At 46.3% G+C, this 27,787-nt stretch overlaps 1 protein-coding gene across 2 annotated transcripts in view; it reads left to right on the forward strand.

The window, feature by feature from the left end:
* The window catches only part of LOC147100547 (immunoglobulin superfamily member 21-like), a 366,041-nt gene that overhangs the window by 23,204 nt on the left and 315,050 nt on the right, over nucleotides 1-27,787 (forward strand). Inside the window, exon 3 of one of the 2 annotated variants that reach the window (XM_085966912.1) lies at nucleotides 8,753-8,800. The exons of the other annotated variant lie outside the window; for it this stretch is intronic. Coding sequence (XP_085823038.1) covers nucleotides 8,753-8,800 — 48 coding nt within the window. The remainder of the gene's footprint in view (nucleotides 1-8,752; nucleotides 8,801-27,787) is intronic. 2 annotated transcript variants of the gene reach the window in all.

The raw sequence follows: 27,787 nt of genomic DNA on the forward strand, positions 1-27,787 counted from the left end.
CCGGGATAACTCCCCTGCTCTTCTTCGAAATAGTGCCATGGGATCTTTTATGTCCACCTGAGAGAGCAGACGGGGCCTCAGTTTAACATCTCAACTGAAAGATGACACCTCCGACAGTGCAGCACGCCCTCAGCACTGCATTGGAGTGTCAGCCAAGATTTTTATGCTCAAGTCTCTGTAGTGGGACTTGAACCCACAGCCTTCATGACTCCGAGGTGAGAATACTACCAACTGACACTGTTATATAAAGAGGCTATATAGGGGGAACCAATTAATCAGGCTGCAGTTTGGGGGACTCACCTTTCTAAGGAGCACTTCCTGAGTCACTATTTGGTTCCCAGTACTAAAATCAAATCTGCGCTTTTATCCCCCCCTTGCAATATCCTCTTTTTTTCTCTCTGCCTCTATCTCTTCTCTTGAAGATCCTGGCTAATGCTGGGGTTGGATAAAGTTGGAGAGACAGCCATGTAAATCAGGAAGCAGTGGCTAAATGATGTGGCGGGGGGGGGGGGGTTTAAAAGCTAGTAGGAGAAAGGGAAGTTAGGAGTTCCACTGATCTGAGGTATTGTAAAAGAAGGTTTTAGTGTAGGAGATGGTCCATCTTGATTTCAATGCTTTGGAAGCCATCTACAATGGGAATACTGTAGTTGTTGCCAAGATCAGGACTGTGAAAAGGCAGTGAAAAATAGCAGTGCGAGTTTATGATGGAGACTCTGATCAGGTTATTATTAGAATAGCAAAATACTGCGGATGTTGGAGATCTGAAATAACAGAAAATGCTAGAAACATTCAGCAGGTCAGGCAGCATCTGTGGAGAGAGAAAAACAGCGTTAACGTTTCAGGCCTGTGACCCTTTGTCAAAACTGGAAAAAGTTAGCGATGTAACAGATTTTAACCAGGTGCAGAGACAGGGAAAGGGGGGAGGGGAGGAAAGAACAAAAGGGAGGGTCTGTGATTGGGTGAAAGGCAGGAGTGGTTCAATGCTGCAAATGGGGATGGCAGAATCATCAACAGCTGCCATCTGGAAAAAATAGGGACCGAGGTTATTGTCTGAAATTGTTGAACTCAATGTTGAGTCCAGAAGGCTGTAAAGTACCTAATAGAAAGATGAGGGGAGCAGAGAACTGGAGACGGCCGATGCCACGCCGGCAGTTAGCAATGAAAAGATCTAGAGAGGGTAAGAAGCCAGAGGGAGGGGTCCAGGTAGAACCAGAATTCTGAAAGTGGGAGAAAGGGTTCGCTGTGCGGGGCGAAGACACCTGGCCAAAGAAGTGGGCACGGAGACGAAGGCGATGGAAAAAGAGCTTGGTGTTGTGCCAAGCTGGAAATTCATTGAGGTGGGGGCGTAAGGGGATGAAGCTCAGGTCTTTGCTGAGGACCGATTGTTTGGGGTCAGAGAGGGGAAGGTCAGAGGGGATAGTGAAAACACGGCAGGGGGTGAGGTTGGAAGAAAGGATGGGGGTCAGAGGAAAGTGAAGGGGAAGAAGGTTCCGGAGGAGCGTTGGCGTCCAAGAGTTGTTGAAGCTCGCGATCCTTGACACTTGAAAGGAAGAAAAAAAGTTTTTTGTTAACGCGCCGGATGAGGCAAAGTATGAAATGGAACTGTGGACCAGGACAGCTTTGAGATAGAGTGAGTCAGTGCTGCTGAAGAGAGAGGTCGAGAGCGTGCATGTGGCGGCGTATGGCATTGAGCGTGAATCTCAGGATGCGGCGAGAGCAGCGGTTTGAGGAATGCTGAATATCTCAGAGATATCTGTAGTCCTGGGTGGATCCAAAACACGAAAGGTAGAGTTTCAGTTGGAATCCACGTGGAATAAGTTGGAACCGTAGACAGTTGCTGAGGAAAGAGATGTGACTGAAAATGAGTCTTGTCAGATACCTGATCAAACACGAGAAGGGAAACAGAAAGCAATGAAGATGAACAAGGTTGAAGAGACAAACGGAAATCCCGTCGGAGAGAAGAGCAGAACTTCTTCAAGGTGAGCATTCCTAGAAGAGAGGTGGCAGTGGACCAAACACTAATACAATAGCAAAATACTGCGGATGCTGGAAATCTGAAATAACAGAAAATGCTGGAAACACTGAGCAGGTCAGGCAGCATCTGTGGAGAGAGACAAACAGAGTTAACGTTTCAGGTCTGTGACCCCTCGTCAGAACTGGAAAAAGTTAGAGATGTAACAGGTTTTAAGCAGGCACGGAGGCAGGGAAAGGGGGTGTAGGAAAGAACAAAAGGGATGGTCTATGATAGGGTGGAAGGCAGGAGAGATTAAATGTTGCTAATGGGGATTATTAGAGTTATTTTTAATTGGGGTCACGAGGAAGGTAATGTAATTTGTAGTGTGGTTTGATGCGATCAGTTTCATAACCAATTTACTGACATTACCAGGGATTTCTACCATCTATCTAACATATGCAGAACTGCAATATTAATGTAATGTATTTAAACAGTAATTGATGCACATGTTATCTGCTAACACAGAAAAGGAAATGCCTCTTGAGTTTATCAGTCAGCAAAGGAATGGGACTGAGAGTTATAAGGTTGAATTGAGGCATTGGGGATTAGTTCATGGAACATTTGTGCTTTTCTTATTTGTTTTGGGATGTGGGCGACGTTGGCAAGGCTGGCAATTATTGCCTGCCCCTAGTTGCCCTGAGAAGGTTGTGGTGGGCCTTCTCCTTGAACAGCAGCAGTCCTTGTGGTGGTGGTGTTCCCACAACATTGCTGCTATATTCCGTTTATCTTCTCCAGTGGTTTCCTTCTTAGGCAGTCCCTCGGAACCGAGGATGACTTGCTTCCACATTAAAGATGAGTTCTCAGGTGACTGATGAGTCCAATGCGAGACCTACAGTCTCTGTCACAGGTGGGGCAGACGGTGGGTGGGGTGCTTGGGTTGATGTGCGCTCCTTCCGCTGCCTGCGCTTGGCTTCCGCTTGCTCCCGGCGAAGAGACTCGAGGTGTTCGGCGCCTTCCCGGATGCTTCTCCTCCACTTTGTGCGGTCTTGGGCCAGGGATTCCCAGGTGTCGATGGGGATGTTACACTTTTTCAAGGAGGCTTTGAGGGTGTCCTTGAAGCGTTTCCTCTGCCCACCTGGGGCTCTCTTGCCGTGCCGGAGCTCCGAGTAGAGCGCTTGTTTTGGGAGTCTCGTATCGGGCATGCAGACAATGTGACCCGTCCATCGGAGCTGATTGAGCTGGTTTAGGTGCATGTTAAAGATCTAATTCAGAGAAGAGCAGGGAATGCTCTTGCAAAAGCAGAATACTGCGAATGCAGGAAATCTGAAATAAAAACAGAAAGTGCTGGAAATACTCAGCAGGTCAGGCAGCATCTGTGGAGAGAGAAACAGTTTCAGGTTGATGACCTTTCATCAGAACTGGAAAAGGCTGGAGATGGAACAGGTTTTTAAGCAAGTGCAGGGGCAGGGAAAGGGGGGAGGGGAGGAAAGAACAAAACGGAAGGTCTGTGTTAGGATGGAAGGTAGGAGAGGTTACGAGACAAAAGGGATGATGGTGCGAGGCAAAAGGAGATGGTAATGGGACAAGTTAAGAAACAAAAGATGGCTCGAGATGAAGTGTAAATGGCAATGGCAGAATGAAAGACAGCTGGCATGTGAGAGAGAAAAAAAATGGAAAAAAATGATAGGGGCCGAGGTTATGATCTGAAATTGTTGAACTCGATGTTGAGTCCAAAAGGCTGTAAAAGTACCTAATAGAAAGATGAGGTGCTGTTCCTCGAGCTTACATTGAGCTTCGTTGGAACATTCATTGGAATGCTCTTGGTGCCCTGGTCACCATTCTTACCTCAGCCAACACTGGCAAAAGATGTTAACTGGTCATCCAGCTCATTGCTGCCTCCAGACCTGATCTTTAATATAGCACGCAAGCCTCTAAAAACGCAAAATACCAACTCACAAGGCAGTTTTGCTCTCTGTCTTTGGAGGCAAAATGCAGCTGCTGACAAACGTTAATGGTCCTCTTTCCGGTGCGGGAAAGGGGGAAGCACCACTTTTATTCTGTCCATGGGCACACTGAGCGCTCAGCCCACCCATGCAGGCCAGCAATGCAGCATTCATATTACTGAGTTCCGTGTACCTTCGCCCAACGTCAAGGAAAGTCCACAATCAAAAGTGTTGCATTCCGAGTGCAACTTTTGGTCAACTGCACCTGCAGTATTGCCGCAGTGCCTCCGCCAAGAGAAGAAATGCCCCTCAGCGTAAACGGGGAAACTCTGAAGAGAGGCAGACTCACCGTATTGCACAACTGCTTCCAGTATAACTGGCATATCAGTTGTCTGTGCTGAAGCTGTAAAGTGCTGTGGTTTCACCTTGAATATAAAGTTTACCCGCCAAGGCACAGGGAGAACATCCAAGCCCTGGAAGTAGAAATGGGCTGAGAGGCTGATCGCCAGAGTCAGTGGACTGAGGTATGAAGGAATGTTAGAAGAACTCTGATTGTTCAGCCTTGAAAGGAGGCAAATGAGAGGGGATCTTTTGAGGTATATAAGATGCTAAGGTTAATCCTGAGCACTATTTTTTAAGTTAAATCACAGCTGTAACACAAGGGGACATAGGTACAAGTTAGTAAAAGGCAAGTTCATGACTGACATCAGGAAGCACGTCTTCACACAAAGACTGATTAATATATGAAATGGTCTCTGGGCAGGATAGTGAAGGAAACAATTCTGGAGTCAAACAAGAGGCAAATAGAGAGTGGAATCGAACGTTTCTACAGAAGGGAGAACTAGATGGGCCAAATGGCCTCCATCATTTGCACTTCTCTGTCTGATCCTGAGGGACATATCTATTCCATTTTACTTCATAATGTCCCAGGGTCTTAGAAACTCAAGAGTAAGTAAGAGTGCTAAAGAGATCTGATTTGTAAGGAGACAGGAAGGCTTTGTATTATATTGAATACCAGATTTGTGTGTATTGTGCTTGAAGTCAAAAAGACAATAACAGGTAATTGAAAGAAGCAAGCACATACATTGCTGCATTTTGAACGATGGCATCATCAAGCTGCCTTCACTATCAAAACAAAAAGTAGATCCTGCCTCTCAGTATCTTTAGTTAAAGGATGACTGGCTTTCAGGGCTGCATTTTCCATCACTCAATTCTGAGTCTTGTGCAATGAAATAGTGATTCGGCAATTCTGTTTGGGTTATTGTTTAGTGTTGAAAGATCAGCCAGGTTTCCTGTTCCTGCTGGTAAATGCACATATGTGGCTGTCAGGCAAGGACAGGATCAGACTGCTGTAATGGGCCACTTGATTGAATAGCCTGTTGACACTCGCAGTTCAGGCTTACAAATGAAGACTGCTAGTAAATATGAATGGCCATCTCCGGCGTGGGTGTTACTTTTATTCTGGCCATAGGCAGGTGAAGAATGGCCCTTTCAGATGAGGTACCAGCAAAAGTCAACACCTTCAGGAGATAATTGAGAGAGTATAAGAGAAGTGAAATGGAGGGAATCATACATCCATTTATGGAGAAGAGGTTTCCAGTTTTGCTACAAGGCTCGCCCATGGTGAGGTTTCACACATGTGGCCCCAGCACACGCTGTTTTTACAACCTCGCCTGTGCCACACAGTAACATTTCCTTTTGTTCAAATAGAGAGGGGAGGGAGGTGAGTTACCCATTCCCTCGCACGCACCTCCAAGCAAGGTTGCTACAGAGTTCCACTGGTGCAGTCTGCACCGAACTGATGGTGTCACTGGATGACTCTCATGAGAGATGTCAGAACCGCATCAGACGACGAATTACACCCTCTTAACTTGAAGTCGCTCGCCATTTCGAACGCTCGATGCTGTAACTTTATTTATTTTTAACTTCCCTTTCTGGACCAAACATCATCGGCATCTGTTAGTTAGTTAGGACAATGGCACATTGGTGCAGAAGGCCCCGTCTCCTGAGGCTGGAGGTTATGAAGCATTATCGAATCAAAGTAGAGGTGACTTTACTTTGCCTCTCCTTGGCAAACTGGCCAAATATTTGCATTGGTGGAGATCTGGGAATACAGTTCAATTGAAAAGGGACTGTGCCATTTTGGGAAGGGGCAATAGTCTAGAGCAGCTTCATGAGATAGGTCAGCAGTTATGATGGTCCAAGATTTGTACTTGCCCGTTGGCCTCTTGCTATACAAGCATATCTGTTAATGTCTGGTTTTATTTGTATGATAAGTAGACTCAAATTTCCCTTGGTTACCTGTTGATAATGGAAACAAAAAATGAAGCGCTGAGCTTGGGGAGGAGACGGGAAATTTGAATGAAAAACTATTCAAAACTGCCACAAGATAGAAAGTGATGCTATTGGCCTGTGCCAGATTTTCTGCCAACACCACCTGCCACCTTGTGTCAAAGGGCTAAACTGTGCCCTCCATTCCTATTAAACAAATTGTTTTGACTGGTTGGAGAATAAATTACTGTCTCCACCAGTGCTCCCTTTAAACAGATGTTCTCGTTGGCAAGATGCCAACATGACTGGCATTTACGCCATTGTGCTTTGCTCTTCCAGGTTTGGCTCTCTGCTCATTTCAGGCGTTGATGCACAATTCTTCATTTAGAGTAATTAAACAGTATTGACTGACTAATTTTGATCCCGTGCAGCTTTGCTAACTAGACGGGGAATTACTCATCTCAATAAGGAAATGCCAGTCTTTGACTTGGACCCCTCTCATTAAAAGGAAATAAAAGCATCGGACAATACTCTTCATTTCGAGTAGCCCCTTCCCCAAAATGTCTGTATATATTCAAAACAAATTGCTTACCATTATTAGGGAAACTTAAAAAATCTCCCACCTGAACCTGGGTCTCCTTCCTTTTAGGGGCTGTTCCAGTGGCATCACTGAAGTGGAGGAGCCACCTGCAGCTTGTTTCACCTGAGTGGGGCGCACGACTTTAGATTGGACCTGGAAGCCAGTCCAGAGGCACCAGCCCCAGCAGGGAAACATGCCACTGCAGAAGTATGCAGATCACCTGAGCTGGCTCACCGTCGGGTTGGCCAGCTCCAGGTCTTGGCTCCCAGACTGGTGCATAAATGGATGAAGCCAGTTTGAGATGCAGGAGGCCATCTCCCCGTTAGTGACATCAACAGAGCAGCTCTCCAGGGAAGAAGTTCCAAAATGGCCAGCTTCCAAATGGGGCAATTGAATTTTATTTTTAATGTATAGTTTGGTAATTATTGGGTTGTAATTAGCAACAAACACAAGTGGACACATTCACAGGAAATTCCTTTGTCTGTTGCTGGAACCAAGGCATTAACCTGTTTACTTGAAACACCTCAAAGCTTTTGTTAAAATATGCATTTAAAACTGCAATCGCACAGTACACTTTCACACCCAATATTTCGACGTTGGGGAACTATGTTTAAACAGAAATTACTCCCCCTAAGCTTTCCTTTCTCTTTTAAGCTTTCTACTTCACTTGTTGTTCTTTTCACTTGATAGATACAACCATCTAAAAACGAACCACTTGCAATTCAGTCGCTAAAACAATGGTAAAATCTGTGAACCTCTGAATTTTGGGGAATATGTTTGACTGAACCAGTATTCATCCAACCCTTTGCAAACCGCGTGCTTATTTTAATTTTTAATTTTGTCAGAATAAATCCCAACTGGAAAATGCCGTGTGAGATTATGATTATACTGCTGCAATCATTTCCACCTTGATAATTGGCATGGCGTGTTAGACTCAATCACTTTGATCAGTGCACTAAATGCCAACAGAGGCAATGGCCTACCCAAAGTGCTGGAATCAATGTTCTGTGTGATCGTGCCTCTCATGAGTCCAACTAACTCTTGTCTCCATCCTTCACAAAGCATTTACTGATTCAAAGCAAAGTGCATATGGATGAGCCAAGGAATCTGCTGTGTTTTTAATTAAATTATTGTGCTTCATTACACTGTATCAGCCCTGTTGATGATTAGGATATTACCCAGTGCACTCTCTATCTGTAAATCGAATGATGCACACGCACACACTTCTCCGTTCTCGAGGGTAGATCTGACCATTTGTTCTCATTTTCTGGCAAGCAGTCAATATTTTTAATTGTTTTTTCCCTTCACTTTTCTTGCCTTTTGTTCTGCAGGTGCAATTGCTTTACAAAAGTCCAGAGGAATTGAGGCCAATTGCAGCACCCCTCCATTGCCCCACCTGAGATCAGCTAACTGAGCACAGACTGCCATTGGATCCTGGGGGAGGGGGAGGGGGGAAAGGCAGGCAGTGATAAGCAGTAAAAATCGAACCTTAATTGATGCTGCTGCAAGTGTCAGCTGTGGCTCAGTGGGTGGCACTCTGGCCTCTGAGTCAGAAGGTTGTGGGTTCAAGGCCCACTCCAGAGACTTGAGCACAAAATCTAGGCTGACACTCCAGTACCATACTGAGGGAGTGCTGCACTGTCAGAGGTGCTGTCTTTCAGATGAGATGTTAAACCGAGGCCCCATTTGTTCTCTTGGGTGGATGTAAATGATCACATGGCACTATCATGAAGACAAGCAGGGGAGTTGTCCCCAAAGTCCTGGCCAATATTTATCACTAAAACAGATTATCTGCTCGTTATCACATTGCTGTTTGTGGAAGCTTGCTGTGCGCAAATTGGCTGCTGTGTTTCCTACATTACAACAGTGACTACACTTCAAAAATATTTTATTGGGTGTCAAGATGTTCCGAGATTGTGAAAGGTGCTATATAAATGTAAGTTCTTTCTTTGCTCATCCCTTTAAATCTTTCTTTGTTCATCCTTTTACACCCACTGTAATCAGGGAAAAGTGGAGACACAAAAGAGTGGACAACCATCCATGAAACCTGAGGTCAGAAAATGCTCACACACGAGTCAATGGGTGTCAATGGGTGTCGCAGGAGGTGATGAATGTGGCACAAGCTGAGTGGGGAGCAGTCAAATCCCCTTTCATGGAGCAGCCAATAACCCCTTTCTGGAAAGACATGTTGCCGAGCTAGCTTTGTCTTTTCATGGAGTACATAGTCTGTCAGAGCCTGATAAACCAAAACCAATCCGCTTCCCATATTGTCACTGATGTTACAGGCCTGTCAAGCGCCAGGCATTAATAGCAAGAGTCATAGATTTCGACCTCGACTCCCGCTCTCATACATTATTGCTCAAATCACATTCCAAATACTGTGAAATAGCTAAATCTAATCAATTTTACATTATTTTTCCTGATTGGAGAGGGGGAGGGGGCGATTTGGGGAACTGGTTATTTGTGATCAGTCAAACCAAGGCATCTGTATTCAGTGCAGAGTCTGGTACACAAAGCAGGTTTTGCTCAATGGATAGGTATTATGAAATCGTGTAGTTATTGTGCTGTGAGAATGTATTTATGTGTTGTATTGCTGTCCACAGCAGTTCTCAATTATAGGCTCTTATTGCTGCTGTCTGACAGCCAAACTCTAGCTTCATAAGCCACACATACCATGCACACAATCCTTACTGTAGAGAGAGGTTGCATCCTTCATCATCCACTTGTGTTTAATTCATTGTTTGCTTCACTTTCCTTTCATCATACTCCTTTCCTTATTCATATTTTATGCATCTCCCATTCTGCATATGCCTATATCTTTCCTATTACCATTTATAGGACCAGTCAGATAGCAGAGGGTTACACTGAAGGGTGTTCAGTATAGTGGAGAGTCACAGTGAGGGATGTGGGGTCTATCAGAGTGTCAAGAGTGAGGGACGTGGAGTGTTAGTGAAGGGTGTGGGTGGAGTATGGTGGAGTGTTAGTGAAGGGTGTTGGTGGAGTGTTAGTGAAGGGTGTGGGTGGAGTATGGTGGACTGTTAGTGAAGGGTGTGGAGTATTGTCCAGTTTTAGTGAAGGCTGTGCAATTTTTTTTATTTGTTCATGGGATGTGGGTGTCGCTGGCAAGGCCAGCATTTATTGCCCATCCCTAGTTGCCCTTGAGAAGGTAGTGGTGAGCCACCTTCTTGAACCGCTGCAGTCCGTATGGTGAAGGTACTCCCACAAGTGCTGTTAATGAGGGAGTTCCAGGATTTTGACCCAGCGACGATGAAGGATCGGCGATATATTTCCAAGTCAGGATGGTGTGTGACTTGGAGGGGAACTTGGAGGTGGTGGTGTTCCCATGCGCCTGCTGCCCTTGTCCTTCTAGGTGGTAGAAGTCGTGGGTTTGGAAAGTGCTGCCGAAGAAGCCTTGGCGAGTTGCTGCAGTGCATCTTGTAGATGGTACACACTACAGCCATGGTACGCCAGTGGTGGAGGGAGTGAATGTTTAAAGTGGTGGATGGGGTGCCAATCAAGCAGGCTGCTTTGCCCTGGATGGTGTTGAGCTTCTTGAGTGTTGTTGGAGCTGCACTCATCCAGGCAAGTGGAGAGTATTCCATCACACTCCTGACTTGTGCCTTGTAGATGGTGGAAAGGCTTTGGGGAGTCAGGAGGTGAGACACTCGCCGCAGAATACCTAGCCTCTGACCTGCTCTTGTTGCCACAGTATTTATGTGGCTGGTCCAGTTAAGTTTCTAGTCAATGGTGACCCCTAGGATATTGATGGTGGGGGATTCGGCGATGGTAATGCCGTTGAATGTCAAGGGGCAGTGGTTAGATGCTCGCTTGTTGGAGATAGTCATTGCCTGGCACTTGTGTGGCACGAATGTTATGTGCCACTTATCAGCCCAAGCCTGAATGTCGTCCATGCGGGCATGGACTGCTTCATTATCTGAAGAGTTGCGAATGGCACTGAACACTGTGCAGTCATCAGCGAACATCCCCACTTCTGACCTTATGATAAAGGGAAGGTCATTGATGAAGCAGCTGAAGATGGTTGGACCATGAACACTGCCCTGAAGAACTCCGGCAGCGATGTCCTGGGGCTGTGATGATTGACCTCCAACCACCACAACCATCTTCCTTTGTGCTAGGTATGACTCCAGCCAGTGGAGAGTTTACCCCCCAGTTCCCATTGACTTCAGTTTTACTAGGGCTCCTTGATGCCACACTTGGTCAAATGCTGCCTTGATGTCAAGGGCAGTCACTCTCACCTCACCTCTGGAATTCAGCTCTTTTGTCCATGTTTGGACCAAGGCTGTAATGAGGTCGGGAACCGAGTGGTCCTGGCAGAACCCAAACTGGGCATCAATGAGCGGCTTATTGGTGAGTAAGTGCCACTTGATAACACTGTCAACGACACCTTCCATCACTTTGCTGATGATTGAGAGTAGGCTGATGGGGCGGTAATTGGCCGGATTGGATTTGTCCTGCTTTTTGTTGACAGGACATACCTGGACAGTTTTCCAAATTGTTGGATAGATGCCAGTGTTTTAGCTGTACTGGAACAGCTTGGCTAGAGGCGCAGCTAGTTCTGGAGCACAAGTCTTCAGCACGACAGCCGGGATGTTGTCGGGGCCCACAGCCTTTGCTGTATCCAGTGTGCTCAGCCGTTTCTTGATATCACGTGGAGTGCATCGAATTGGCTGAAGACTGGCTTCTGTAGTGGTGGGGACCTCGGGACCAGGCCGATATGGACCATCCACTCGGCACTTCTGGCTGAAGATGGTTGCAAATGCTTCAGCCTTGTCTTTTGCACTCACGTGCTGGGCTCCACCATCATTGAGGATGGGGATATTCATGGAGCCTCCTCCTCCTATTAGTTGTTTAATTGCCTACCACCATTCATGAAGGGATGTGGCAGGACTGCAGAGCTCTGATCTACCCGTTGGTTGTGGAATCGCTTAGCTCTGTCTATAGCATGCTGTTTCCGCTTTTTAGCATGCATGTAGTCCTGTGTTGCAGCTTCCCCAGGTTGGCACCTCATTTTTAGGTACAGCTGGTGCTGCTCCTGGCATGCTGTTCTACACTCCTCATTGGTCCCCTGGCTTGATGTTAATGGTAGAATGAGGGATATGCCAGGCCATAAGGTTACAGATTGTGGTTTAATACAATTCTGCTGCTGCCCTATTGAGCCTCATGGATGCCCAGTTTTGAGCTGCTAGATCTGTTCTGAATCTATCCCATTTAGCACGGTGGTAGTGCCACACAACATAATGGAGGGTGTCCTCAGTGTGAAGACGGGACATCGTCTCCACAATGACTGTGCGGTGGTCACTGCTACCAATGCTATCATGGACAGATGCATCTGCGACAGGTAGATTGGTGAGGACGAGGTCAAGTAGGTTTTTCCCCTCGTGTTGGTTCTCTCATCACCAGTCGCAGGCCCAGACTGGCAACTATGTCTTTCAGGATTCGGCCAGCTCGGTCAGTAGTAGTGCTACCGAGCCACTCTTGGTGATGGACATTGAAGTCCTCTACCCAGAGTACATTCTGTGCCCTTGCTGCTCTCTGTGCTTCTTCCAAGGGGAGTTCAACATGGAGGAGTGCTGATTCATCAGCTGAGGGAGGGCGGTCGGTGGTAATCAGCAGGACGTTTCCTTGCCCATGCTTGACCTGAAGCCATGAGACTTCATGGGGTCCGGAGTCAATGTTGAGGACTCCCAGGGTCACTCCTTCCCGACTGTATACCACTGTGTCGCCACCCCTGGTGGGACAGGACATACCCAGGGATGGTGATGGAGGAGTTTGGGACATTGGCTGAAAGGTATGATTCCGTGAGTATGACTATGTCAGGCTGTTGCTTGACTAGTCTGTGGGACAGCTCTCCCAATTTTGGCACAATCCCTAGATGTTGGTGAGGAGGACTTTACAGGGTCGACTGGGCTGGGTGTGCCGTTGTCGTGTCCATAGCCGGTGCAGAGGTCGGTGCCGGGTGGTCCGTCTGGTTTCATTCTTTTTATTGTTTTTTGTAGCGGTTTTTTACAACTGAGTGGCTCGCTAGACCATTTCAGAGGGCAGTTAAGAGTCAACCACATTGCTGTGGGTCTGGAGTCACATATAGGCCAGACCAGGTAAGGGTGGCAGATTTCCTTCCCTAAAGGACATTAGTAAATCAGATGGGTTTTTACAACAATGGTGGAATGTTAGTGAAGAGTGTGGGTGGAGTATGATGCAGTGTCACAGTGAGGGATATGGAGTATAATGTAGTGTTAGTGAAGGGTGTGGAGTATTACAGTGAAGGGCATGGGGTATAGCAGAGAATATTAGTGTGGGGTGTGGTGTATATCGGAACCTTTCAGTAAGGGGCATCAGGTAAAGCAGAATGCCACCGTACCAACTTCTTTCCTTCCAGAGCCAGAATTGCTGCAGTTAACTGTAGCAACTCTACAATGGCAAAGAACAATTAACCCAGCACAGGTTAGGGGTCAAACCTGGTCTGTATGGTCGAGCTAATCACTCCGGCACTAACTGTGCTGCTGGGGAGCTGTGCAAGTTATTTAACCCATTTTTCTTCCTATTGAATCAGAAATTTATCCTTTTGCTCGAAATAGAAACCTAGAAACATAGAAGATAGGAGCAGGAGTAGGCCATTCGGCCCCTCGAGCCTGCTCCGCCATTCAATGCTATCATGGCTGATCATCCAAGTTCAGTACCCGGTCCCTGCTTTCTCCCCATACCCCTTGATCCCTTTAGCCTTAAGAAATATATCCAACTCTTTCTTGAATATATTTAATGAATTGGCCTCTACTGCCTTCTGTGGCAGAGAATTCCACAGGTTCACCACTCTCTGGGTGAAGACATTTCTCCTAATTTCTGTCCTAAAAGGCCTACCCCTTATCCTTAGACTGTGACCCCTGGTTCTGGATTCCCTGACCATCGGGAACATCCTCCCTGCATCTAGTCTGTCCAGTCCTGCCAGAATTTTATAAGTTTCAATGAGATCCCCTCTCCTTCTTCTAAACTCCAGCGAGTACAAGCCCAATCGACCCAATCTCTCCTCATACGTCATTCCTGCCATCCCAGGTATCAGCCATACTGCAATTAAGTCCACGTTCACTGCACAAGGTGGGAGTCCATTCCATAAGTTACTGAAGTGAGAATAATGAGACCAGAAGGTGCTTGCATCACCTCCCTTCAGCTCTTTGATTGAAGGTGCAGGATCACTCCTGTTGTTTTGAATGTCTCTATGCCAATAAGTACAGTGACCAAAACTTGGATCCAGGATTCCCCTCAGTTTGGCACAATGGTAGCACTCTCTGCCTCTGATCAGAAGATTGTAGGTTCAAGTCCTACTCCAGAGACTTGAGCACAAAATCCAGGCTGACACTCCAGTGCAATACTGAGGGAGTACTGTCTTTCAGACGCAATGGTAAACCAAGGCCCTGTCTGCCCTCTCAGGTGGGCGTAAAAGATCCCCAATGTCCTGGCCAATATTTATCCCTCAACCAACATTATTAACACACTATTATGTTGGTCACTACTACATTGCTGTTTGTGGAACCTTGTTGTGGGAAAATTGGCTGCCGCATTTCCTACAATACAACAGTGTCTACAGTGTTCTTGCTCAGGCCAACATCCCCAGCATCGAAGCTCTGACCACGCTCAATCAGCTCCGATGGACGGGTCACATTGTCCGCATGCCCGATACGAGACTCCCAAAACAAGCACTCTATTCAGAGCTCCGGCACGGCAAGAGAGCCCCAGGTGGGTAGAGGAAACGCTTCAAGGACACCCTCAAAGCCTCCTTGACAAAGTGTAACATCCCCACCGACACCTGGGAATCCCTGGCCCAAGACCGCACAAAGTGGAGGAGAAGCATCCGGGAAGGCGCCGAACACCTCGAGTCTCTTCACCGGGAGCAAGCGGAAGCCAAGCGCAAGGAGCGCACGTCAACCCAAGCACCCCACCCACCCGCCCCTTCAACCACCATCTGCCCCACCTGTGACAGAGACTGTAGGTCCCGCATTGGACTCATCAGTCACCTGCGAACTCATTTTTTAATGTGGAAGCAAGTCATCCTCGGTTTCGAGGGACTGCCTAAGAAGAAGAAGAAGAAGAAGAAGAAGACACTTCAAAAGTACTTCATTGGCTGTAAAGCACTTTTGGGGTGTCCTGAGGTTGTGAAAGGCGCGATAAAAAGGCAAGTCTTTTTTTTCTTTACTTTGGGTACGAGCCCTACTCAGAACTCGAGCGCATAATCTAGGCTGACAGTCCAGTACGGAGGGAGTGCCGTACTGTCCGAAGTAAAGTCCTTTGGATGAGATATGTGTCTGGTTAGGTGGCACTATTCAAACAACAAACCGTTTTAGCGCTGGTGTCTTGGCCAGCATTCCCCACTCGAGCAACACCACGGAAAAACAGAGTAACTGGTCATTTATCTCATTGCTATTTATGGAATCTTCCTAAAAAAATTGCTCCTGAGTTTACTTGTATAAGAGTAGCTACATTTCTAAAGTAACATAGAAAAATAGGAGCAGGAGTAGGCCATTTGGCCCTTTTGAGCTTGCTCCGACATTTAATATGATCATGGCTGATCCTCTCTCTCAATACCATATTCCCGCTCTCTCCCCCCCCCACCCCCCATGCCCCTTGATGATAGAAACATGTATAGGAGATGTTGCGGAGAGGTGTTCTATAAATGTAAGGATTATTTTCCTAGCGGGGTCTCATTAGTGTCAGGGTCATTTGCATGGATTTACATTCTTACCAGGCTACGATCTGGAATGTCAATTTCCTGACAGCATCCAGAACCTTTCATTTCCCCATGTTATTTAATGACATACTCGTGAGATCAGAAATAACCTTTTAAAATGGCTATTAGTTCATTAAAAATGAATCTCCACTCATGGGCATTGTTGAGGTTAGATTTTTTTTTGTGTGCTTGTAACGAGCACAAATATCTCATTACCAGATATTTGATTTTTTTTGTTATGTTCCATTCGATTACTTCATTCTTTGTCCTCTCAAGCAAACCCTGCACAAGCTCTTATTCTTTTCAGCATCTTTAATCACGTCTAGAGAGGGGGAAAAAAATAGAGAAGAAAGCTGTAGGCACAGCGGGGTAGAAATTTGTCAATGTTGCATCCATTTTCCAAGTGGAACCAGGGGAGAAAATGAGCAATTTCACAGGGCTATAAATTGCATCCATCTACAAGATGCACGGCAGCAACTTGCCAAGGCTTCTTCGGCAGCACCTATCAAATCTCTTCCACCTAGAAGGACAAGGGCAGCAGGCGCATGGGAACACCACCACCTCCAAGTTCCCCTCCAAGTCACACACCATCCTGACTAAGAAGTATATCGCCGATCCTTCATCGTCGCTGGGTCAAAATCCTGGAACTCCCTCCCTAACAGCACCGTGGGAGTACCTTCACCACATGGACTGCACTGGTTCAAGAAGGTTGGCTCACCACTGTTAGATCCGTGATTCTGAGAGAGTAATGTTTTTCAATAACCACACGGATGCTGTAACTTAACAATCAACAGGTATTTACTGGAGTAGGGTAGTCTCAAGACTGGGGGTACAGAGGCATGCTCAAGTCTTATATACAGGTGTGGTCACTGCCGGTACTACAGTATACAGGAGCTGTAAAAGTAGTTCTCTCTTAAAGGTACATACACTGCAATTCCTCCCCTTTTAGATTAGCAGTACCCATAATATTCAAATAACAATTAACACTTTAACATGTACATTAAACAACAATAGTCCATTTATAGATTCAGTCTTTTGGGGCGGCTTCCTGATCCTTTCGGGATAGCGCCTCTCCTGAGGTTCTTGTTCTTGGTGCGGAGGCGATTCTGGCCCCTGTTCGTCGGTTAGTTCATCGGTTTCCACTGCTACTGGTTCTGAGGTAGATGCTACCGGTATGTCGGGTTCACCCCCAGGTACTTGAGACATGGGGTTGACTCGTTCCTGTGACGCTAAGATCTGATCGACGTGGCGTCTCACAATGTTCTCCCCGACATCCACTGTGTACATTAATGGCCCCTGCCTTGTGCATATCGTTCCGGGTTGCCATTTCTCTGTTCGGTAGTCACGGGCCATGACTGGTTGTCCTACATTGAAGCTCCTTGTTGGCTTCTCATTGATGTGCTGGAATTGTTTATCCTCAACATTTCTTCGCACATTTGGTCTGAGCAAATCCAGACGAGATATCAACCTTCGGTTAAAGAACATCATGGCCGGGGTCTGGTTGGTGACTGCATGTGTCGCATTTCTGTAGGCTAATAGGAAATTGTCCACCTTATGCTGTAGTGGAATTTCATCGTTGCACATGGCATTTATCGCCTTTTTAAAGGTTTGTACGAACCTCTCAGCCAATCCATTTGTGGCTGGATGATACGGGGCGGATGTGTAATGCCTGACCCCATTCCTTCTCATAAATTTCCGAAACTCTTCGGACACAAACTGTGGTCCATTATCAGAGCAAATCTGCTCTGGCAAGCCGTTCCTGGCAAATATGGTCCGTAGGACTGCAATCGTTTTCTCTGTAGTGGTTGAGGACATTTTTATCACCTCAGGCCATTTCGAGTGAGCATCCACTGCTATTAAGAACATTGAGTCCATGAATGGACCAGCAAAATCAATATGCACCCGTTGCCATGGAGAGGAGGGTCACTCCCATGGGTGTAGAGGGGCATGTGGTGGTGCATTTTGGAACTTCTGGCATCCTGAGCAGCTCTTGGTTAGGTCCTCGATTTGTTGATCGATCCCCGGCCACCACACATAAGCCCTAGCAAGGCTTTTCATTTTCACCCCTCCCAGATGACCTTCATGAAGCTCATTTAGCACTCTCTCCCTTAACTTGGGTGGAATCACCACTCGGGATCCACACATCACTGTCCCCTGGCATACTGACAGCTGTTCTCTTCTGGATGAGAATGCTGGCAACAGTGAGTCGCCATGTGTTGGCCATCCCCTCACCGTCAAATCATATACCCGAGACAGTGTCGGATCATTGCAGGTCCCCTTCTCTATATCCGCGTTCGTTACTGGCAATCGTTCAATTATTCACGAATAAAATATCTCGATAAGGTCCACTGCTGGTGCTTCCTCCACAGTAGGCAGTGGCAGGCGTGATAGCCCATCAGCGTTTCCATGCTGTTTCGTGCCTTTATATTCTATTTCATATTGATTCACCCCTAGAAACAGGGACCATCTTTGTAACCGTTGTGCAGTCATCACTGGAACGCCCTTCTTAGGATTAAAGATGGAGACAAGTGGTTGGTGGTCAGTCAGCAAGGTGAACTTCTGCCCATGCAGATAGTGGTTGAATTTTTTTACTCCCCATACTAGGCTGAGGGCCTCCCTGTCAATCTGGGCGTAGTTGCGCTCGGCTGAGGTTAGTGACCGAGACGCAAAGGCTACTGGCCTCTCCAACCTGTCTGGGAATTTGTGCGACAGCACCGCTCCAATACCATAGGGTGATGCATCACATGCCAAACGAATTGGTAGTGCTGGGTTGAAATGGGCCAACACCTCTTTTGATGTGATCAATTCTTTACACTTCTGGAAAGCTCGTCTACGTTCGTCATTCCACTTCCATGGTACCCCTGTTTGCAGTAGGGTGTTCAGTGGGTGTAATACCGTGGACAAATTTGGTAAGAACTTATGGTAGTAGTTTACCAGCCCGAGGAATGACCTCTTCATTACAGGAACGATGTTGTGTAGCCCACTCGCTCCAGTCTACTTTGGACAGTACTCCTGAATGTTCCAACCCTTCCAGCTCTGCTTCGACGGCTGGTCTGATCGCATAAGGCACTGGTCTGGCCTTAAGAAACTTTGGGCTTGCATTTTCCTCTATTTTAATCGTTGCTGTTATGCCTTTTAGTGTTCCGAGTCCCTCCTGGAACACTTCTTTTGCGTCAGTTAGCATTTTTGACAGTCATCCAGGTGTGACGTCGTCATCCTTTTTGGCCTCAACCTTCAGTGCCTGTATGGAATGCCAATCTAATTGTATCTTCCGGATCCATTCACGTCCTAGCAGTGGTGGTCCTCCATCTGGCAATAAATATAAGTCCATTTTAGGTATTTCCTGGCCTTTGTATATCACTTTCACCCTTATTTTTCCTTTGGGGTAGACTTTTTGCCCCGTGTACGTCTTCAAGACAATCTCTGTAGCTTTCAAGGGTATATGTGAAAATAGCCGCTTGTAGTCCCTTTGGTTTATGACTGTTAGGGCTGATCCTGTGTCCAATTCCATTTTCACTTGGACTCCGTCTATCTTGAGTGTAACCCAGATAGTCTGGTGATCCTCCATTTTGGTTAGCTTATGTAGTTTCAGACAACCCAGCTCCTTGCTTCCGGAGTCTGTGTCACTTTTCTGTTCGTCTGAACTACTGTCTATCACCTGGTGTACCTTTTTGTACTTCTCCTGTGGAGATTTCTTGCTGTTGGTTTTCTTCCCAGACCTGCAGACTCTTTCTATGTGTCCTGCTTTTCCACACTGTTTGCACACTTGGTCCTTGAACCAACAATCCTTCTAGTCGTGTGTTGTTCTGCCGCAGCGATAACACTTCCCTGTTCCATAGGACATTTCATTGGTGCCATATTCTTGTGGTCTCCATTGTATCTCTGCAGCGCCCCTTGCGGCTGCTTCATGTGATACTGCCATGCTGAAAGCCTTGTCCAGCGTAAGATCCTTTTCTGATAGAAGCCATTTCTGGGTTCCTTCACTTTGAAGCCCACACACAAACTTGTCCCTTAACGTATCTGCTAGTCCCACTCCAAACTGGCAGTGTTTTGATAGCTTGCGCAGTTCCATTAAGTACTCAGCATTGCTTTTGTCTTTGTGTTGGTTCCTTTTATGGAACTTAAATCGTTCTGCTATCAGCAGCGGTGTGGGGTTTAAGTGGTCCTGTAGGATTTCTACTATGCTTTCGAAATTCTTAATCACAGGCTTCTCTGGGGTTATTAGGTTTCGCAGTAACCCATAAGTTTTTGCACCCATGGAATTTAACAAAACCAGTGCTTTCCTAGCATCTGGCACTTCATTCACCCTGCAGTACACCTCAATATGTTCCACATATGTCGCCCAATCTTCGACTTCATTGTCGAACGTAGAGATACTGCCACTCTTCGGCATCCCTGGGTGTGATTTAACTGTCAAAAATGGCATCTCCCGTGCTTTCCCTTCTTCTCCGCTGGCACAAAATGGCGTCTCCCGCGCTTTCCTTTCTTCCCGCGCTCGCCCTTCTTCTCTGCTGCGGCTTCTAAAAATGGCGTCTCCCGCACTCTTCCTTCTTCTCCGCGGCGCAATGGCATCTCCTGCGCTCTCCCTTCTTCTCCCCGCGGACACTGTTCAGCCCTTGAGCCCTGGCTGCGCTCTGCGCGTTTTTTTTTTCTGTGCGCCTCTCCCGTTTCTGCCGCTCGGTCCTGAACCCGGCTGCTGCTTTACCCTCTCTCTCTCCGTTTTGTTTTTCCTCGACGCCGCTCGGTTTTCAACCCCCGGCTGCGCCCTGTGCGCTTCACCCTCTATCTTACCCCGTCGATGCTGCTCGGCTTTTTCTCTGCCGTCGGTCGGCTCCAGCCACCGCTGTCCGGGAAGGGTCTGCGCTGTACCTGGTACCTGTCGTCAGTCTGTTGCTGATCGTCGTGGCTGGAGAACCAAGCCCGGCTCTCCACAGCCTCCCCTGTGATGTTCACTCTCTGCCGGACAACTGGGCGGTTGCTCGTGGTCGATGCCCGTGTTTCTGGCCTCGACTTTCTTCCACCGCCCTCCCGGAGCGTATCCTCAAAGGGAAATGCAGAGTTGCAGGTAGATTCGAATCGACACTCGTCGCCACTGTTAGATCCGTTATTCTGAGAGTATGATGTTTTTCAATAACCACACGGATGCTGTAACTTAACAATCAACAGGTATTTACTGGAGTAGGGTAGTCTCAAGACTGGGGGTACAGAGGCATGCTCAAGGCTTATATACAGGTGTGGTCACTGCCGGTACTACAGTATACAGGAGCTGTAAAAGTAGTTCTCTCTTAAAGGTACATACACTACAACCACCACCTTCTCGAGGGCAATTAGGGATGGGCAATAATTGCTGGCCTTGCCAGCGACGCCCACATCCCATAAGCGATTTTTTAAAAAACAACCTGAAATATGTCCAACACCATATTGGTCTCAGGTGATTTTCAGGCGTCCCGGGCAGACGCCTTAGACAGGCGTTGCCCCCCTTGCATATGCTGATGAGGGTCCTAACACCAGTTTTAAGAAACCCTCAGCAACATTGGTCAGTACTGAGCACTGCACAGCACTTATGAGGCCGCTACCGGCCTGAGATCGCCCCTCCCCCACCCCCTGCCCCTCCATTCTTCTTCCCGACCACCCCTCCTCCCCCCCACCTCCCCCTGCCAGACATATCTGAGGACTGCTGCCAAATTTCATCTCTAACTTTGGGCGAGCTGCCTCTGGAGATGTGGCAGGTGCCGGCAGCTTGTCCGTATTATTAAAATGAGGCCTGAGGCCAAATTTTGGGTGAGCCTTGGGCCTCTGGCTTCTGGCACACGCTTGTCATGTGTTCCCTATTTTGGGCCCAAAAACAAGCTGAAGCCTGATCATTCTCAGAGATGTCGGAGAGAATTATATTCTATCTGCTGTAAACTGGAAGAATTATATGGGTCAACATCACCAGAAAGGACAAAGCCAACTGGGCTCCATTCTTTTTTTGTTAGTGTCACAAAAATTCTGTCTTTGTGAAATCACTAACACATTTTAACAAAAGTCATTAAAAAAAATTCATTCTAGGGATATGGTTGTTGCCCCCATTTATCGCCCATCCCGAGTTGCCCCGAGAAGGTGGCGGTGGGCCTTCTTCTTGAACTGCTGCCGTCATTAATGTTTGATACAACTGAGTGGCTTGGTAGGTCCCTTCAGAGGGCAGTTAAGAGTTGAGCACGTTGGTGTGGGACTGCAGTCACATACAGTCCAGGCCGGGTGAGGACATTAGTGGATCAGTTGGGTTTTTATGACAACCTGACAGCTCCATGGTCACTTTTTCAGGTGGTTTAAAAACTGAATTCAAATTCTCAAACTACCATGGTCAGATTTGGACTCACATTCTCTGGATTATTAGTCCAGTATTACTGGTCCAGTAACAGAACCACTACACTACTGTAACCCAGCATGAAATTGTTTCTCATATTTTGCAAGTGGAAAAAGGTTTGCAAAACAATTTCCCATGGGGACTTTGCTCCTTTATTTATTTTTTCTCATTTTCTGAAGTTTCTTTAGCACCATAAGGCCCCTGGTGACTATCCCATGAGGCCGTGCTTCAGGTATGAGTGTTGGAAGGCTATCTGTGGCATCCCAATCAAGCCTGATCTTGTGCTCACCTAATAGCCGTATTTTCCAGCAGAGTTGACTGGAAAGCAATCAGGAGCATTATATCACTTTTTGGCATAGCTGATAGAGGTAGTGGAGTGCACTCTAGGGGGGGAATTTTGCCAGCCCTGGGGAGGCAGGTTTGGAGGCGGGACTGTCGGGAATATGGCAGAAACTGGGAGCAGGTACCAAACCCGCTCCCTGAAGGGATAATTACTAGTCCTAGTTTTTTTTCGGGCTACCCCGGATCAGGTGTATTCCCCAGATGTTCACCTTCAACTAAAGTTAGAGGTAGCTGAATCCTAGAGACGGTTAATTGGGTCTAAAGGTCCAGGCTATCTCTGCCTAAAAGAAAGGAACAACCTGAAGATGTTACCATCCTCCAGATAGCACTTTTAATAAGTTTAGCTAGACTGTAACCTTCCGGATATTATGAGGGTTTGGAAAACTCCCCCAGAATTCTGCAACTCCTCACCAAAGAGTGTACAGAGGTTGAGTTCGCGAGTTTGATACAGAAGTACTATGTGAGACAATTCTAATAATATATAGATTTATTAAAGAACCAACATGTAATTACAGCTGGTGATTCAATTGCAACTTTAACAGTTCCAAAAACAAATAGCTTACAATTCTTATTCTCAGAGATTCTTATTCTCAAATCTTAACTTCGTTACATTTTTACATTTCTTACTTATTCCAGGATATCCACCAAAATCAAATACCTTTGATACCCGAGACTCAGAGTTGTAGGCTTACAGAGCCTCTGAAGCCGAGAATCGCTTTGCCCTTTCCAGCGAATTCTGTCTTCCTATTTGAAAGTTCTATATTTATACTCTTTTTTCAGTGGTATATCCTTTGAAGTTTTCTGCTGATGTAAGCTAATTATCTCCAGTCATTTTTCTGTTAACCCCTGCTATTCTTACAGTTAGCTCAGCTTGTAGCATTCAGACTCGTGTCTCTCCTTTAGGTGTTCAAAACTTATCATAAAAACAATATGACAGCAGTGGTTCTATTTGATGCCATTCTTACAAAGGTCTTCTGTGCAATTCTTTTTACAATGTGTAAATTAAAAACACCTCAACTAGGGTGATCTATGCAATTCTTATTTACCTCAGCTGGTTGTACCACAGACTTCGTGTCTCCTAGGTGTTCCAAGTTTAACACAAAAACAATGTAATGGCTGGTGCCTCCCATGTTTCATTTGATGTTATTTTTACAAAAGCACATGTTTCTTTAATTTTATGTGTTTCTTTCCCGAAGTGTTGGTTTATGACACTTTTCACTGGGCATTCCATTGTGTTCTCGCCAAAGCTCAGACTTTCTGGAAGCTCTAACCCTCTGCTTCAATAGGGCTATTGTTTCAGTGTCAACAACTTATCTTATCTCAAAAGCTTGTATGCCGTTTACAGCTTTAGATTATTGAGGCTTTTAGATTTTCAAACCCAGTTTGTCATGTTTAATAAAGTCAGAATTCTGTTCATAGGATGGTGTATTTTTCTGAATATGGCTATTCCTTCACATCCCAACCCGTCTCCATGCCATCTTCCCGAGAGGCGGGTCACTGCTTCACGCAAAGACCATCTCCTCGAGGTGGGAAGGGGATTACAGCCTCTTAACTGCCTGTTAACAGGTAGTTAACAGGCAGTTAAGAGGCTTATCCCCATTTTACCCCTGCAAGTGCGGGCTTCCTGACGTCAGGAAACCCCGCCAGGGTCAACGAGGCGAGCAGTGGTTCTTGCGGGGGTGAGAGGGGTCGAAAAGTGCGCTGTGGAGATGAGTGATGGGTGCAAGTGTGGAGAGGTAAGTATGGGAGGTGAGTGAAAAGTCTTAGAAAAAGTTTACTTACCTTTGTTTCTTCCTGCAAGCTTCAACCGTTGGGGATCCGGAGGCTCCTCATCTCCACGACAGAGATGACAGAATGGCTGCTGCATTCTCAGATGCAACAGCAATCTGATTTCTGCTCAGGAAAGAGGTTTGATGAGCCTTGAGTACAAGGACTCACCAAACAACAGAGAATGTCTGTGTTTGACAGCTTCTCAAAGCTGTTAAATGATGACAATTCATCTGTCAAAAATATTTGACAGATGAAACGTCACACACTGATGTTCTCTGTCACCGGCTTTCCCTTAATTGGCCTGCTAAGATCAATGAAGGGAAAATAGCGTGGGTTGGCCACAAGTCGATGGAGGCGGGACTGAAACCCAACAACCAGCTGTCCCGCCCCCAACAGCAAAATCACCCCCTAGGGTGACTGGTCTACTGTGTGCAATAAAGCAATGGGTCACCCTTTCAATTTTCCTCCTCCTAAGTTAGAGAATTCTGCCACAGCGAGGCACTTTTAGTCACTGACAGCCAAGAACCACTACATCTCAGTCAGAAGATAGGGAAGCCATTTGGCCCATCATAGCCCGTCCATCCAAACAGACTCTCTAGACCTCTTCCTTCACCACATCCAAAGGTTTTTTGAATGATTCCAGTTTTTCTTTTTGCCTCCACTACCCAGAAGCCCATTCTCGTGGTGGTCACTCCTTGTGTGAAGGAATTCTTGACATCAGTCCTAAATTTACCTTTTCCTAGATTGAACCTGTGTCATCTTGTCCTACCGTCATGGTTTATTTTAAAGCAGTGCTCCCCATTTCTCTTTTCTATACGGTTTACTATCTTACATCCATCTACAAGACCATTGCAGTAACTAGATAGGACAGTTATTGGAAAAACCTGCTGTTTGAACAGGAATACACTGGATGGGTCAATTTAATTTATAATCACTCGGTACCAACACAGCTATACTGTTGCGAGTCTTAGAAGATCGATCGGGCTTGTCTTTTGACATCTAAACAATGCCTTTGGTGGTGTTGCCCATGTTTTGCTGGGTAACTATGTGGAATTAAATGTACTAGCCTAAGCTGCTTCAGATCCTCTGCTCCTAGTAGGAGGAAATCAAAATCAATGTGTTCAAACAAAGAGCTGCGTTTCTAGCCCAAGGTCTGAAGGTACTGGTGTCCCTCGGGACATCCTTTGTAGAAGTAGATTTAGGAGCTGTTTCTTTGTAAAAGCACCTCAATACAGCAGCATCACCACTTTGACAGGCATTAAGAAAACTGAGCAACATTGACAATGAAACAAAAGCCCACGGATGCTGGAAATCTGAAATAGAAACAGAAAATGCTGGAAATACTCCGCAGGTCAGGCAGCATCAGTGGGGAAAGAAACAGAGTTAACGCTTCAGGTCGATGACCCTTCGTCAGAACTGGAAAAAGTTAGAGATGTAACAAGCTTTAAGCAGGTGCAGAGGCAGGGAGAGGGGAGGAAAGAACAAAAGGGAAGGTCTGTGACAGGGCAGAAGGCAGGAGAGATTAAATGACAAAAGGGATGATGGTGCAAGGCAAAAGGGGATGGCAATGGGACAGGTAAAGAAACAAAATGATGAGTCTAGATGAGGTGTAAATGGGAATGGCAGAATCATCAACGGCTGCCATGTGAAAAAATAGGGGCAGAGGTTATGGTCTGAAATTGTCGAGTCCAGAAGTGCCAATGAAATTCAGATAACTGAACAGGTCTAAACATGATTGCTCCTGATATGTCGCTCCAGTAGTGTGTGAAACCCTTGAGATGAGAATCCTCGAGACTTACCAGTTGGCACAGTTGGTAGCAATCTCACCTGACTCACAAGGTTGCGAGTTTCAGCCTCTCTCCAGTTCCTGAGCAAATAATCTAGGCTAACACTCCAGTGACGTGTTGAGGAAGTGCTGCATTAAAGGAGGTGCTGCTTAAATCAAAGCCCCGTCTGCCTGTTGTGCTGATTCAGGTGAGCGTAAAAGATCCCAGCACTACTTGAAGAAAAGCAGGGAGATTTCCCGGTGTCCAGGCCAATATCACTCCCTCAAATCAACACCGGCAAAAAAATAGATTAATTGGTGATTTATCCAATTGCTGTATGTGGGATCTTGCTGTATGCAAATTGGCAGCATTTGCTTATACAAGAACAGTGACTGTACTTCAACAGTAATGAATTGGCCATGAAACACTTTGGGACGTCCTGAAGTCATGACAGCCACCATATAAATGCAAGCTTTATCTTTCTTCCCACCCCCAACACCAACATTCTCCTCTTTTTCTCCCTTCTCTCCTGAAGATGTTGACTTTTGCTCAGACTGAGGCACCTCACTCAAGTAGTCGTTTCTCACGTGTGAGCCTAGACAGCAAGTGTTAGCAGACTATTTAAGCATAGAGGCATCACAGCCGAGCCAATCCTACTCTCTCCAATATCCACACAGGTGCATTCCCCAGCGGGAACCACTAGATAGCCATCAGGAGCAGGAAACCTGGCTGACTTTGGTTTGCCCGCCCGAGCCCAAAGGCATGGAGCAACCTTGCTGCAATCCCAGCGGACCTCAAACTCAGTCCAGACTGTGGGTCGAACCCAGAACCTCCCTAGATTCTGTGGCTCAGCTCCACACCAGGCAGACCCCTGACAAAATTATTATATGTAAGAAGTCACACAACACCAGGTTATAGTCCAACAGCTTTATTTGAAATCACAAGCTTTCGGAGCGCTGCTCCTTCTTCAGGTGAAGTGGAGAAATGCATAAAGACACAGCTTATATAGTCAGAGAATCATGTCAGATGTTTACAGGTAACCTTTCCAACTGCCATTTATCGCACCTCGGCAGAGAGATAATCACAGCAGTCAAAGGTGTGAATGGTGTCCAAACAGGTCAGTCAGGGAAACATCAGTTTGGACACCATTCACACCTTTGACTGCTGTGATTATCTCTCTGCCGAGGTGCGATAAATGGCAGTTGGAAAGGTTACCTGTAAACATCTGACATGATTCTCTGACTATATAAGCTGTGTCTTTATGCATTTCTCCACTTCACCTGAAGAAGGAGCAGCGCTCCGAAAGCTTGTGATTTCAAATAAAGCTGTTGGACTATAACCTGGTGTTGTGTGACTTCTTACATTTGTCCACCCCAGTCCAACTCCGGCATCTCCACACCAAAATTATTATAAGTGAGTGAAGTATCAGCTTCAAAATTCTATCTTGCAGGTAGAAGTTCATTATCAGCACGGCAGAAAGAACCTTGGGACAATCCAGTAAGCTTTATGCAATCAAGTTAGATTGGCCCAGATTTTGCGGTAAGAAAAACAGTGAGGCTATCAGCGCTCACCGTTATTAAGGAATAAATCGGACAGCAACTATCAGTGGCCACACATGTGCAGTTAAACGCAGAAATCAGGAAGTTGCTGTCCGATTTGCCCTGCTGCTCCAGAAGCTTCGCTAGAACAGTATCTCGCCGAGAGACTCGTCATCCAAACACATGAAGGGCATGACATTGCGGTACTTATCCACTAGATACCCACTGAACAGAGCAGAAAAAGTTAGGGCTTGTCCATTCAAGTGAAAGTGAATTTTTAATGACATAAGTCTTAATTACTTCCAAACAACCTCTCTGGCACTGAAAATGAATTTTTAAAAGTGTGGCATTTCATTCCTTTAGATTTTAATTATTGTTGGAGATTTAAAAAAATTTAAAACATTTAAATTTTTTAAAAACTTTCCTTTGTCTCTTTTCTCTCTCTCTCTTAACCCCATTCTTGCCCTGTTCACACAGGTCCTAGATCCCCTGTAGAGGGCGCCACGCTGTTTTGACTCTCTAATTACCACAAGTCGC

Source organism: Somniosus microcephalus, chromosome 25 (assembly GCF_052327205.1).
Source record: "Somniosus microcephalus isolate GS21.2 chromosome 25, FLI_Smic_1.0, whole genome shotgun sequence".
NCBI lineage: Eukaryota > Metazoa > Chordata > Chondrichthyes > Squaliformes > Somniosidae > Somniosus > Somniosus microcephalus.